Source organism: Sprattus sprattus (assembly GCF_963457725.1).
Source record: "Sprattus sprattus genome assembly, chromosome: 18".
NCBI lineage: Eukaryota > Metazoa > Chordata > Actinopteri > Clupeiformes > Clupeidae > Sprattus > Sprattus sprattus.
In genome coordinates this window covers 15,791,550-15,807,150 of record NC_137916.1, presented here as the reverse complement: position 1 = coordinate 15,807,150, position 15,601 = coordinate 15,791,550, and the positions used below count along the sequence as shown (strand labels likewise).

General features: G+C 42.9%; 2 protein-coding genes across 2 annotated transcripts; one reads left to right on the top strand and one right to left on the bottom strand.

Moving 5' to 3' along the window:
- Nucleotides 1–3,991: 3,991 nt before the first annotated feature.
- b3galt4 (UDP-Gal:betaGlcNAc beta 1,3-galactosyltransferase, polypeptide 4) lies at nucleotides 3,992–5,113 on the top strand (the record flags this gene model as incomplete). Its single annotated transcript, XM_080856629.1, has 1 exon — nucleotides 3,992–5,113. The coding sequence occupies one exon, from the start codon at nucleotides 3,992–3,994 to the stop codon at nucleotides 5,111–5,113; it is 1,122 nt and encodes a 373-aa protein (XP_080712755.1).
- A 2,100-nt stretch (nucleotides 5,114–7,213) lies between these two features.
- wdr46 (WD repeat domain 46) lies at nucleotides 7,214–13,898 on the bottom strand (the record flags this gene model as incomplete). The annotated part of the gene is made up of 14 exons (XM_080856626.1): nucleotides 7,214–7,813; nucleotides 7,952–8,065; nucleotides 8,351–8,541; nucleotides 8,686–8,833; nucleotides 8,955–9,108; nucleotides 9,207–9,442; nucleotides 9,658–9,808; nucleotides 11,339–11,443; nucleotides 11,561–11,622; nucleotides 12,623–12,710; nucleotides 12,884–12,996; nucleotides 13,111–13,191; nucleotides 13,336–13,500; nucleotides 13,842–13,898. 14 exons carry the CDS (start codon nucleotides 13,896–13,898, stop codon nucleotides 7,694–7,696), a joined length of 1,785 nt encoding a protein of 594 aa, XP_080712752.1. The 3' UTR covers nucleotides 7,214–7,693.
- Nucleotides 13,899–15,601: the final 1,703 nt, after the last annotated feature.

Genomic DNA, 15,601 nt, shown 5'->3' with positions numbered 1-15,601 from the left:
GGACATCAAGCCTGTAACCGTCCATCTTCGGTAGAGTTTTTGTCCATGGATGGAGCAAAATGGCTCTGTAGCGCCCCCTAGAACATTGCAAAAAAACCTGCGCATTGGGGTTATTTTGGCGTAGCTTGACGGAATTCGGTACACGTCTTCATCATGCTTGGACGCACCAAAAAGTCTCTCGACGCCATAGTGGCAGGTCCACAGGAAGTTGGCCATTTTGAGTGGAAGATGCGTTTTGACGGCGTTTGCACACTTCGCATCTGATCGAACTCCTCTGACAGCTTTAATGGTAACGCCTTGAAATGTGGTCCGGCTACTCTTCAGCCATAGGCGACTAAAAGTTATATTGGATTTTCTCATTAGTCGGAAGGTGTGGGCGTGGCAGACCCTCAAACTTTGCCAACTTGTTAGTGCTTGCCACAAAACACAAAGTCTCTTATAACTGTTCCATACATTGTTTGATCCAGAGACAATGTCTTAGGGTGGACGCTGGATCCGGCCCAAACGTGTACATATGCCTGACTGATATCACCTATAGCGCCACCTGTTGGTGGTTAGAAACTTCACTTTGTTTCCACACCTTGCATGTGATTGAACTCCTCCTACAGATTTAAGGGTAATGCCTTCAAACGTGGTCAGGTTACTCTTCAGCAGTGGGGAATTAAAAGTTATGAGAGTCTTTTACACAGTTTGAAGGGTGTGGGCGTGGCAGACCCTCAAACTATGCACTCTTCACAACTCCAGTCACTTATAACTTATGCATATATAGTCGAAAGTGCACGAAATTGAAAGTGGTTGATCATTATGAGACCCTCTGAATGCATGCCAAGTTTTGTACAATTTTGTCCATGGGGGGCCATACAATAATTTTTTTTTTATGTGACTGTACACCAACTGGCCTGTAGGTGGCCTGACACAGTTTTCTACGAATATCCCGAGAACTGTGGGGCTTAAGAGGGCCACATGTTTTTTTTATGTTTGTCTAAAGGGGCCATGTCAACCCATCCCATAACCACTAATTTTATGTATAGCGCCACCTACTTAAAAATGAAAAAGCAAACATGAGGTGATTTAATTGCAGGTATCTCTGGCTGACATGGTCAAAACGGCATCATAATGCATGGTCAAAACTGCAACAGATACACACACATACACAGTAGACATTCGTATGCACACATACACACACAGTAGACATACAGCCGCGGAAAAAATTAAGAGACCACTTCAAAATGATCAGTTTTTCTGGTTTTACTATTTATTGGTATGTGTTTGAGTAAAATTAACATTTTTGTTTCATTCTATAAACTACTGACAACATTTCTACCGAATTTCAATAAAAATATTGTAATTTAGAGCATTTATTGCAGAAAAATTACAATTGCTCAAAATAACAAAATAGATGCAGTGTTTCCAGATCTCGAATAATGCAAGGAAAACACGCTCATATTCTTTTTTAAACAACACAATACTAATGTTTTAACTTAGGAAGAGTTCAGAAATCAATATTTGGTGGAATAACCTTGATTCACAATCACAGCTTTCATGTGTCTTGGCATGCTCTCCACCAGTCTTTTACATTGCTGTTGGGTGACTTTATACTACTCCTGGCACAAAAATGTAAGCAGCTCGGCTTTGTTTGATGGCTTATGACCTTCCATCTTCCTCTCGATCAAATTCCACCGCTTTTAAATGGGATTCAGGTCTGGAGATTGGGCTAGCCATGACAGGGTCCTGATCTGGTGGTCCTTCATACACACCTTCACTGACCTGGCTGTGTGGCATGGAGCATTTTCTTCTGGAAAAAAGACTCCTCAGAGTTGGGGGACATTGTCAAAGCAAAAGGAAGCAAGGTTTCTTCCAGGAAAACGTTGTACCTCGCTTGATTCATGCGTCCTTCACAAAGACAAATCTGCCCCATTCCAGCCTTGCTGAGGCACCCCCAGATCATCACCGATCCTCCACCAAATTGCAAAGTAGGTGCAAGACTCTGTGGCTTGTAGGCCTCTCCAGGTCTCCGTCTAACCATCAGACGACCATGTGTTGGGCAAAGCTGAAAATTGGACTCATCAGAGAAGACGAACTTAGAAGAACCTCCAGTCGCTTTGGTTTAATCCTTATGGTCTTTTACAAACCTCAGCCAGGCAAAGTACAACGTTGTCCCGGAAGAAAAACTTGCTTCCTTTTGCTCTGACAATGTTCCCCAACTCTGAGGCGGGTTTTTTCCAGCAGGGCAATGCTCCATGCCACATTCGAGATCTGAAGACACTGCATCTTTTTTGCTATTTTGACCAATTGTCATTTTTCTGCAAATAAATGCTCTAAATGACAATATTTTTATTTGAAATGCGGTAGGAATAATGCCAGTAGGTTATAGAATAAAACAAAAATGTACATTTTACTTTAACACATACCAATAAATAGTAAAACCAGAGAAACTGATAATTTTGAAGTGGTCTCTTATTTTTTTCCGCGGCTATATTTGCGCATTCACAAATAATTCCTTTAATACATAAAAATGAAACACAAACCAATTTACACACACAAAACACATAAAAACACACAAACACACTGACAACCATGACTCATTCTGAGCCAAAACATAGCCTACTGAACAGTTCGGCGGTCATATTTTGTAACGCTTTGCGTTACGTCTAGTTTAAGTTGAAACAGGCACTACATTTGCCTGGTTTTTGATTTGTAATCTCTTTTTCAGGGACATAATGCTTTGTTATAACTGTAAAGCACTGTAGCAGTTTAAATCGGGTGGGTTGAGAGTAAAATGACGAATGAAGTAAACGGAAACGTGTAACGGTCTACTGGACACCATAGCTTTTCCGCTCGACTCTAATTCTTCGTCTGATTGAACACATGCGAAACTGGTGCGCTGGCAGTGCTACGCTGCCCGAGGACATGATTGCGCGGAAACATTCGGATAAAGCGGTGTCTCTCTTCAGCAGCAGCGAATAGCCTTCAGTTTCACGTCCCGACCAACAACAGAAAGCATCTGAGGTTCACAGGGATACGCGAACACGACCTGCTACCTCGGTTTAAGGTAATCTATAATGTAACCCAATATGAGTTACAATTGTCAAGATAGGGGTTATATCTTTTAAGAGCAGTCGCTACCATCACGTTATCGCATGTTTTTAGTTGAAGGAGACAGCCTAACATGCATACTCATGCTTAGTCTGACGTTAAACATGCAACGTCAAAAGAAATTAACCGGTATGCGTGTTGTGGAGGAGCCTACCAAAACCTCTCATGAAAGCTAGCAAACATAACGGCACCATCCGTGCTGTCATTATCCATCTTTTGCGAGCTATTTCTAGGCCCTAGTGTTAACAATAGGCTGTGTTGTTAACAGGCCAACCCATATTAAAATGAAGCTGTGTTCGATCCTTTGCTGCTTAAACTGGGGCATTGAAAGAATATCTGTCTATTGATATTTTGAAACATAGGCGTCACGCAAATGGAATGTTGGAATAACACCTCTACCGATGTCGTTTTTTTGTCCTAAGTAGTAGGCTTCATGTAAATGGAATGTTTGAATTAGCAATTGTTTAAAAGTGCAAACCGATAACAGACAACTTCCACAAAGCCAATGGCATCATAGGTTCACACAAATTCTGTTCATACAATTCAAATAAGGTCATTTGAAATAGAGGCATGAGGACGAGATTGTAAAAGTCAACATATGCTCCCCTTTTCCAGGCAACCCATTTGTCACTGTGTTGGGCTGTTTGTGCCTGAGAGAACTGCCAGCGTTGAGGGGAAAGGTGGACAGATCCTGTGGCATCTTCAGGCAAACACCTCTGGTGCCCTGCAGAGTGGACCTCTAACAACAACACTGCATGTCTTGAAAAGAATACTTATCAACATGATGACAGAGTGGAGTTGGCGTTAAAGTGACGGAAAAGACCCGCGAGTGATAAAAGGAGGTTGGTGCATGGAAGGAGCTGCTTGTCAAATCTGTGCCACTTGTTCAGGATCAATGGTTGGCCGGGGATTATGGAGCTGCAAAAGTCGTTTTGGCAAACGCAATGGCAGGTTTGGGGTGATGCCTGCTCTCTGTGTAGGCATCACAGGCGCTTCTCTCCTGGCACTTCTCTTCATCGACAGCATTGAACTGTGGGCAACGTCACGAGGAATGACAGGGTTTGTCAAAGGATCAACTCAGGGGGGGCTTTCACCTCAGAGTATGCCACCCACACGGCCAGAGGAGTATCTGCTGATGCCCAGCCCCCTGGTGTGCCAGCGTGCCAAGCCTTATCTCATCATCATGGTAACAACAGCCCCAGCCAATCAGAGGGCACGACAGGCCATTCGGGACACATGGGCGGGTGAGCTGGAGGTCCGTGGTAAGCGGGTACTCACCCTCTTCATGGTAGGCATGCCAGCAAACCCCACCATGGGCAAACTGCTTGTGGTGGAAGCACGAGAGCATGGGGACCTAGTCCAGGGCCGCTTCCAGGACACCTATGGCAATCTAACCCTGAAGACTCTGGCCATGCTTGGTTGGGTGCGCCGATTTTGCTCTCAAGCACGCTTTGTGGCCAAGGTGGATGACGACGTACTCTTCAATCCACCTGCTCTTCTGCGCTTCCTGGACCACAGCCAACCTCCTCTGCAGACACCAGACGGTCAGCCAGCAGACCTTTATCTTGGACGCGTCCACCTGCATGTGAGGCCTGACCGCAATCCTTCCAGTAAGCACTTCATGCCCATCCAGGCCTACGCTGGTGCTGTGTTCCCAGACTACTGCAGTGGGACCGCCTATGTGCTCTCACGTCCTGCCCTTCTCAAGCTCTCTCTGGCAGCTGCAGCCACCCCCCTGCCACTCCCTCTGCCCCCTGAGGATGTGTTTGTTGGCTTGAGTGCTCATGCAGCGGGCATCATACCCACACATAGCCCGCTCTTCTCAGGGGGGCCAGCTGTGCCTTACGGCCGCTGCTGCTACCAGGCCATGGTGTCAGTGCATCATGTCACGCCATCAGAGATGGCCCACTTCTGGGCAGATGCCCACACCTCGGCCCCTTGCTCTTGGTTGGGCACACGGGCCTCTCTTGGGGTCTGTAAGGTACGAGCAATGCTAGGGACACTGATAAGGTCATAGGCTGCTTTCTGAGGAGAATGAAAGCCAATTGTTAGGGTGCCAAAGGAAAGACTGACTGGAAATGGGGGCAGTTTACATCACATGACGACCACACACACACATACACTATAACACACAAATAGATGCACTAACTAAACACACTTTGTACCTACAGTATTGCATAAGACAAGATGAACAATACACATAACAGGTGAAAGATGCCTAAGGCATAAGCACAAACCAATCAGTAGCATTGAAAAATCACTGTGTAGTATGACAATTCAAATTTAGTTTTACAGCTTAACATTCTTGCTTTGAATGTATATTACTACATTTTTATTTGTTACAATAAGCCAAAACGGGGTCTGCAAAGGCATTACTATTGAAGTCTCTGTGACCTATATTCACTATGCCAGAAGAATGGGTGATTAAAAATGTATTTGCTTATCTGAATAGTTGTGGTTTCAGTGAAGAAGGCTATGCACAATACTGTGGCAAATGTGGAGCCATTTGTAGGAAATCAACTCAGTGGAATTTGAGTCACCGAAAGCCTTTCCTTGTTAAATGTTCCTGTAGATTCAGATGGTTGAAACCTTTCCAAGTGTTTTGCATTCCATTTTTATTAAGGTTTCATGCTTGTTAAATGCTAAAGAAATGTTATCATACATCATTGAAATGTATTGTCGGGGGGTGCATACACTTTATCGATGTCAGTTACTATGGACGTCCTCTGCTTACGAAAGCAGACATTTATTTATGTAATGAGTAATGCAGTATTTTATTTAAGTCATTGAGCACTGAAATCAGAATGGTTGAAGGAGCCTTGACAATGTGTGAAATGCATATTTTTACCTGGGGGTTGTTTCTACACAGCATAGAACATACTGATAGGGTCTCCAGTGATCTATGGATATGTATGTGTCTTTGTGAGGTCACAAGTGAAACTAGAGAGGGTTTGTGGGAGAAAGCATGGCGGTATTAATTATCAGCACTGGGGAAGGTAAATAGAAATATTTTAGACAGTTCTAATTTGCTAAGGCGTTCAAATAGTTTTAAGCAACTGAATGTGAAAATGTAGATTACATGTTTTACTTTCTCAACTGTTAGTGCATTCACATGATTAGGAAAGACTGAGATGTTGTTAAAACAGGAAACTATTAAAAAAATGACTTCATAAAAAGGTAATAAAACTTTAAAAGCCAATGTCTCACCTCACTTCTCTCAACCACGTTCTGCATTATCCAACAGTACGTTTACAGTTGTATGTCTGTGTTGGATTGGATGGTTCAGCACTAAAAACCATGCCTGAATAATCTGCTTAATTGTCACCACCTAAGGGAAACAAGTCAAAAGCTCATTCCAGTGTTGACATAATATAATATTAAAGGTAATGTCTGCTGCTTGAGCACTTGGAGAATTAGAACTAGTTCCATGCGTGACTGAACACACCTGAGTGTATGCACTGCAACGCTATGGCGCTATTAAACACACTTCTCAAAATATATTTTTGTCATCTTCACCTCTATATCTTAATTCAGACTTGAACACACATTTTGGTCCCGCTGTGACTTTCGCTTGAAAAATATAACTAAATATTCTTTTAACTTCATTCTTTTGTTTGGCATTCTCAGTGCAACTAAAGGCGTTGTTGAAAGAAGATGCATTGGGATGAAAGTCTTTCAAAGGAAAAATCAGATTAGCCTAATAAAGGAGTGCAGGACTGAAGGAGAAATTATTCTGAAATGGGAATGTGTACTTGAGTGTACTTGGAGGGACGGTTTGTTGGAGAAGGAAAACAGAAATGATCATGCTCCTGAACAGTTAGTGAAGGCATTTAGTTGCCATTTTGCTTTTGTTCATCCACTCCACGCCAAGGTCACATTTTTCACTAGGCTGGAAAGATGTGCAAGAAACCAATGGTGAGTGCAGAGCACATTGTGATGTGCAGTACAGAGGGTTTGTTGTACAATCAACAGATATTCAAATGCAGGTCCAAAAAAATATATTTGTAAAAAGATTTTTTTTATTTATCCCTGCTATGCACTATTCAGGAAGGTTTAGAAATGATCCGGTTCTCACCGAAACTGATCACACTCATATGTGTATCCTGAAATGGTCCACATCACTGGTCTATCTTTAGAAATGTTTACGTGTTTTATTTTTCTCTCCAGCCTTGACAGATAGCTCTCAGATGCTCACCATGGCAGGTTGAAAAAAAAAAAGTATTTAGTAACTCAAAAACAGAGGCTTATACACACTAGATTTGCTGAATGTTTTGTTTGTTTAGTTCAATCAGTCTCCTATCCGTACAACCTTGGACAGTTGTATTTGTATGTGGTCAACGCAGACAGTACAACACTGTATATTTCTGACCTCGCACTGAAGAGGTGTTTCTCAGCCATGAACACAAACCCTTCCCTTACACAAACACACACAAAGTCAAAATTATAAATGTGTATTTGTTTGTCACAGTTTCTTTGTCCAATTTTCAGTCCACACAGCCCTGGGACTGAGGCACATGATGGCCAGGCCCCTCTCATCCTTGAGGGCATGTTCGTCCTGCCATACAGGGTGTAATCCTCTCTCCAGTGTTGCGCCTTCTCACTTTTTGAACCTGTCCAGGGCTGACTTCTGTCCTTGAGCAGACAGAGAAGCCTTTTCCTGTTCTTTCAGCTCCTTCTCCTTACCCATGTTCTCCTCCACAGTTTTTCGAATCACATCCTAAAGAAATGACAAACGGATAATGAAGAACAAGTCTCTTTTTCTCGATCCGGCAGTGCTAGAACAGAGGAACGTCCAGTAGAAATTGTGTGTGTGTGTGTGTGTGTGTGTGTGTGTGTGTGTGTGTGTGTGTCTTACTCTCTGATCTTCGTGAGCGACCTTCTTCTTCCTCCTCTCCACAGCACCGCTTGAACTTCGGCCCTTCTTCTTATTCCGAGGTGTGAACTTCTCATGAGCCAATGGGTCATAACCCTGTTCACACACAAATGTAAACACGCTTAATTGCAGGGTAGAAGGGTAAAAGCAATAGTGATTATGTCATAAGACAAGCAAAAATGGCTGGTGCAAGGTGTGCAAAGAACTCCTGGTGAAAATAGGCCAAGTAACTATGATTCCACCAAGTCCAAAATCATGTTTCTACTACAGAAAGAATTCTTTCCACACTCATTTAGTCACACAGTTCCAATGCGTAGCGTAGGAAGTGTACCAAACTATACTGCAACCTTTGCTGACATTCTACTGTACTGAGCTCCTCACCAGAACCTTCACGCGCTCCTCGTGCCTCTGCCCCCAGGAGGCCCGGTCCACTCTACCCAGCTGCGTTGGGTCCAGACAAATGAGCTCCGGTTGGACCTTCTCCAACAGAGCCTTGACCTCCCACTCACGCCGCTGCTTCAAGCCTCCCAGCGGGTTCACATCCATGGCGTCGAAGTTAGGCTCGCCCGCACCTACATCACATACAGAAAAAGAGATGGAGTGAGTGTCTGCCTATTGCTATATTTTCTTAAAGAGACCCCTAAGTACAGGCACGTGTTTGTGTCTAGCCTGTGTCTGTGATATGAGGCTGTGTGTGTGTGTATAGGCATGCTGACCTGGTACAATCATGCTGGTGAATCCATCAGCGTGTCCTACTCCCAACACATCCTCATGAGGGCAGTAGCTCAAGCCTGTGACTCCTCCCCTCACACGGTGGGCCATGTAGGGCTTCGTCACAGGCGTCCCCCACACATCTCTGTATACCTGCATACACGAACACACACACAGGAATAAACATATTATTAGCTTTACAATCTCACAGACACATACATGCCAACAGGCCTGTGAGTCATGAGGAGTGTACATGGGTGTATGGATATGTTACCTGCACAACGTCTCCTGTGGCAGCAGCCAGCAGGCCTTTCTGACTGATGGAGAGACAAGAGGCCCCTGCTGGCAGGAAGTAGGACTGCAGTGGTTTGAAAGCTCTGATGTCATAAACCTTCAGCTTTTTGTCCAAACCTGATGTCACCATATACCTTTAAACACACCAAACACATTTGTATGGACAAAAGTGTAAATTAGAAACAACACACACCCACACAAACACAAAGGACATCAAAGGAGCAGAACTCACGTCCCAGTCTTGTCTACGGCTATCGAGCGGACTCCCCCCTGGTGGCAGAGCATCTTGACGAGCGGCTCCTTCTGATTGGGTGACCAGAGGCTGACAATACCATTGGGATGGCCCAGATGGATGATGGCATTCTGAGGATTTTGGGCCATCACACCGAGACGACCCAACTTGGCATTGATGGCTGCCACTTCCTTCCCCACAGACACGTCCAGATACTGCAGGAACCCGGTTGCACTCTGGGCAGAACACACCCCAGTTTAATGACACACAAACACACACAATATCGCACAAAGAGCACACACCTGCTCTTATTCTATAAACTGTAGTTTCCAAATTGGAATGTTGAAGTGTGAGGATTAATGCTCTGGCACTTCTGACACAAACACATGCACACACACACACACACACACACACACACACACACACACACACACACACACACAAAACTTACCGCTGTGGCCAGGAGAAAGTGGTATGGCAGGAACTGCATGCTGAGAACGTCATTAAACTTGCGAATACAGTGAAGCTCCACCCCTTTAGAGTCGTATATGTAAAGCCACTTTTTCTGGGCCACAGCATACATTTCTTCATTGTGTAGCCACCTGAGGAAACAAAAATACACATGCCCTCTTTCAGCACATAAACAAACTCCAAGCGGAAGTGTTCCACCACACATCCTAATTGTGTGTATGATTTGCTTGCAAACATGGTTTTATGTAGCCACAGCAAGAATAGACCACACTCTCTCTTTCTCTCATTTAAGCACACCAACATCACCACAATTCACAAGCACACATACATACATACATATTTGGGCTTGACCTAGATATTGACTATCTGAAGCTGGTCGTCATGGAAATGGCTATGCAGAGACAGCAGGTGGCAGTAGTCCGATTTATTCAGAGGTGTGTAAGCATGCAGCGCCAATTACCAGAATTTGTGGCGACAAATTCATTTTCTTTCTAACATACACAGAAAACACACTAAAGGCCTAAAAGGGATAACTGTGCATCATCAAGATTACTTTGACGATGTTAACATTAACTGCTTACAAGGACATACCTACAAACTAGGGCTGTCAAACGATTAAAAAAAATGAAATAATTAATCGCACGATTAAAAGTTTGCTATTCTTCTTAAGACTAAATCTTATAAATTATCGAGTAATCAAATGCTACAAATGACAAATGCTACATAAAACTTTAGTTTTGTTGATTGTTCCATCAATTTGGCTCTTAAACAGAGACTTTCCGCCCAACAATCCCTCAGCTCTCTCCATCTTCAACTACCGCAGTGGTTCTCAAACTTTTGGTTCTCAAACTTTTTCTGTCATTCCCAACTTTGAACAAGGGGGGCTTTTCAAGCCCCACCTGTCCCTCATCGCAAATGGTCAATTATTGAAATAACCTCAAGTAATAACAAATATCATCTTATTTAGGTCAACAAATGTATATAGCTTGGAGTGATATCATGTTTCATGTTGTAGTGTGTTTTTGCTATGTACACGCACACATGGACGGATAAGTAAAACATTGGTCAGGACGTGTAACAAAATACACCACTTCCAACCACAAATAAGAGATACATTTAAGCCACCTCTGATAATAAGAAATACAAAGTCTAAAAATAATTTACGTTACATTCTAATATGTGACCGATAGCACACCATTCATTCATAACTCCATTGGTGGCAAACATTAGCACTTATTAGCCAGCTGTGTAGTAATCTGTTGTTGCTCTGATTCTTGGTGTAATGCATCTAATAGTAACTTGCTGTTTAGTTAAGAAACCTTCTAAGTATTTTCCGTTTCTTGAGTATAATTGTTTCACTCATAAGTTTTCACCTCACGTCAATAAAGGAGCAAGGTGAGTTAACAGTAACCTTCACAGCCCTAACTTAACTGGACTAAATAAAAATTAAGTTGCGTTAATTGCGTTAAAGTATTTTAGCACGTTTATCACAGCCGCATTAATCGCATAGATTAAAGCATTAACGTTGACAGCCCTACTAAAAACATTAATAGCCCTGTGTGTGTGTTCATCAGCAGGGTGGGAGCTTATGTAGTTTGCCTCTATGAGGATGGAAACATGTGCACTGGCTGCACTGGCATGCATATGATATTGGCACTCACTTCACATCGTTGACCGTTTCCATGACATTTATTTCTGACACCAAGTTTTTTGTTTGCCATTCTATGCAGGTCACGTGACCCCGTTTCCCTCCCAACAGGAGATGCCTAAAATAAACAAATCAAATCAAATCACATAATTCTCTTAATTTGTGCTTACATAATTTGTTTGTAGTTAATAAACATATAACTATATCATACTCTGAGATAATGAAGTCAACTTACCTCCCAGCTTTGTTATAGTCAAGTCTGTATGGGCCAAACTGAGATAGGTGAAGGTTAAAATACTGCAAAGGAAGGAAAATTAAAGAAAGTTAGTCACAGATCTTTGTTTATTTCGAGGGAAACAACACTGAAAATCATGTCACACAGTCTCTATTTCTCTCTCTCTCACACACACACACCAGATTTGTCAACAATCAAACATGAGTGTGCATGCAGGACTCGCAAAATGTATTAATCCCTGGTAGTCCTTTGGGGAGGCATTCTCAAGATTTGGGTTGACCAAAATGAATTAGACTTGACCAAATAAATAAAGAATTTTTTTTTTGTAGAAGGGTAGATATATTTGAGAAAGCAATCAAACTAAAATATTTAAGAACACACTGCAACAATCATAAATATCATGATGCATCTTAAGTACTGTTTAAGTATATGCTCAAGGCTCAGTCCCTGGTTTTTGCCGATTTGTTTGCCAAAAACAAATGGAAAGGCCGAAAGGTACTAAACTTTAATTAAATCCCAATTCATGATGTGGTGTACATTTTAAGTTATAAGATATAAGTGTCCGATATGTGTAAAAATTAAAACAGCTGGGGCACAGGAGAGATATTTTTGAATTGGGGAGGGGTGGGGTGGTATCTGGGTCCCTGTGACATTGGAGGGACATATTCCCCCCACCATCTGCACTCCTGGTGCTCAACTTTTCTTGGGCATTATTTTGCATGGAATGCTGGTGTGGCAGATAACTCAACTAGTACCTTTCCGAATAAAGTGCAGACCTACACGCAAACAAACCATCATGATCAAGAACTTGTTAGTTCGGTGCTCAAAGTTCTACCTTTAAATAGCAAATCAAAAGAGCAGAAAAAGGAGGAAATTTAATCTCACTAAGGGGATCATATCTGATGATTGGAAAATTGGACAGGGTGTTCTTACATTTAGGTAGCCCGATGGAAAAACTTGATAATTCCAGGACGTTGGGCCAGCGATTTTGCGAGCCCTGGCATGGATGTATGGGTGTGTCAGTCTCACAAACCATATGTTTTTGCCAGGTATTTTTTTTACCTTGGCTCCTGAAGTGATGTCCACAGCATCTGCAATGTCATCCTGAGAGATGGTGCAGGTATCCTCCCCCTCATCTCCCTCTAGGAAACTGGACGCACCCAGCCCATTCAACATACGTGTTCAATAATTGCTTCAACTTTCAAGAATATTTACTGACATTTCTATACAACCTGCTGCATGAAATGCTAAGTAATTTCATAACAGTGGGTAAGTAGACCGCTAAAAAATCCAATTATGAACACAAAGTCGCCACAAGCTTACCCGGCATCCTCTGGGAGCAAGATATCAAATCTGGCTGCCTGTTTTTGAGCATGCTCTGATTCTGCTTCAGAACGATGTATGGCCTCTTTTAACTTAGTCCGCAAACCAGATGTCTACAGAAAGGGGTTCAAAGAAAAAGAGACTGAATCAAATTGGCAAAATCTCTATAGTGGACAGAACTTTTAACATTCAGACACTTTGCTCCTAAATATGACTCAGGTACCTACCACTTTGGTCTTCTCTACTCTCTGAAACTTCTTCAGACGCTCCTGGGGAATGGGAGCTTCTCCTGGGAAAGGGTCTTTTGCCTATAATACAAAGTTCAGTTTGAACTATTCAATCATGAGTTCATGGAATGTCTTCCTGTGGAGAGGCTTCTCATGGCGACATGATAACACTATACTGCTCATCCGCACCGCAATGCTTCTACATTGTCAAGGAGAATAACTTACCCCGGAGATATGGTCTGTCTTGCCTTGTCTTTCCTTTGCCAATTCCTTGTTAAGGGAACCCTCTGGGGTGTTTCCTTGATTCAAGACACTTTCTTCATCTTGTCGACTCTTCTTGTTAATGTCTTCATCATTTTCTGTAGGGTTGTCCCAGTAGCGCTTCGGAGGCTAGTAAGCAGTTAAGAAGTATAGCCAGAGAAGCAGGTTAGGTCAGGGCCGTTATCATGCACACAGATATGGCCTAATATTCTATGTTTTATGTGTCATACAAAAAGAAATAAACACCACGTGCAGAAGTTAGAAAACAGATTGTAGACACTGCAAATGCAAGTAGGGGCATAACGTTCGCTAGCTAGCGAGCTAACTTGCAAACGTAGATGGTTGATGTAAGATCGACTTTACACTATTCACACGTTGCCTCGATGGGAAAGCCTAAGATACACATATATCAGTGCGACAACAAAGCAGGCGTGGAAATAAACCACTGTAAGATAAATTACTGCATTTACCTTTCCCTTTTTACCCACGTGTAGTTTTACGGACACTGCCTCCACGGCGGACGCCATCTTTGTTGTGTATTTTCTTTTCCGGTAACGTCATCACTCCGTTCTTCGGAGTTTGGACTTGGCAAGTTACGGCTCTGACTGTCTCAGCCTTTCGGACTTGGCAAGTCCATACTCCCGACGGGATCTGCATTCGCATCTGTCCTCGCAGAATCTTTTTTAGACAGCATTGTTCTTGCTGGCCCACAGCTTAGCTCTGCTGTGTCTTCACTGTAATCTACACATCTACAATATAATAAGCATATGCAGGGGTCGGCAAGTTACTTGGGCCGCGGGCCAGTATTTTTCCTCACCACTAGATGGCGGGCGGGAGTCTGGGTTGCTGCCTATTTAGACGTTGCGAGGGGTGCCCCTTACGTGACCTCGCAACAACTAGGCCTACATTGGGAATAGATAGGTCTACTTAAAATAACTTATTATAATAAATCATGTGAATGAGCCCATTGGTGCTCTGTTTGAATAATTTCATTATTTTAATTAACTCTATTTTAGCCTACTGGTTAGGGTTTCAGGCCGGAGACCGTAGGGTGGCTGGTTCGATCCCCGACCAGTAGGAAAAATGTGGGCAGCCCACTGCTCGGGGTTAGTGTTACTTCACTTCACTGTGTGTGTGTGTGTCACTTCCCTGGATGGGTTAAATGCAGAGGTTCATTCACCTCTGCCATAGAGAGGACTTTCACTTTCACTTCACTTTCATATAAGCACCGGTTCCCCTTAGGGCTGCGTTCTTTCCCCTCTACTCTTCTCCCTGTATACCAACAGCTGCACCTCCAGTCACCAGTCCGTCAAACTCCTTAAATTTGCAGACGACACCACCCTCATTGGTCTCATCTCTGGTGGGGACGAGTCCGCTTACAGGTGAGAGATTGACCATCTGGTGACCTGGTGTGTTCAGAACAACCTGGAGCTAAATGCTCTGAAAACAGTGGAGATGGCTGTAGACTTTAGAAGGAACGCAGCCCCACCCACCCCAATCACCCTGAGATGTGGGTGCACCTTGGCGCTACAGTAGTTTGGTTGGTTTCCTCTCTCTTTTAATCTGTGTTGTCCAAACCTTTTCCTGACAATGTCTCATTAGGTTGGTTTGCTTAATTGACTTATTAAGCACCCAAATATGTTTCACCGAATCTGTTACCTACTTGACTTCACCAATGCAGCTGCGGGTTCACTTACTTTTGCACATACACTAATTACATGTTTCATGTAGTTTTTTGGCTTCTCACACAATTCCCTCTAATCAAGTACATGCAATTGATAAACATAAACCAAACATTTCATATGTTTTTTATTTTGCAATAATCTTGTTGCAACACTTCTGTCGAGCTAAAGTTCAGTTCAAGACGAGTGATGAAATTAAGAATGCAAGTCATGGTGCCCTGGTGTTCTCTCTCATTTCTGCTTAGCATCAGCTTGCCTAATTTGTGAGCAGGTGGACCGAAAAAAAAAAACCTCGGCTACGATATGTAAATGAAAAATGTAAATGTTACAGATCTGAATAGTCTGACGGGCCGTGGGGCGCCTGTTGCCGACCTATGATATATGGTATGGTACACCTGCGTTTCTTTTCAAAATATAGAATAAAATACCAATACAAAATATTATATTCACAATGTGTGCCTACAAAAGGGCAAATGGCGGGAAATAATTGTTTGTAGTTACGGTGAAAGTAGTTTGTGTTGAACACAAGGCTAGGCAACTTTATTGAT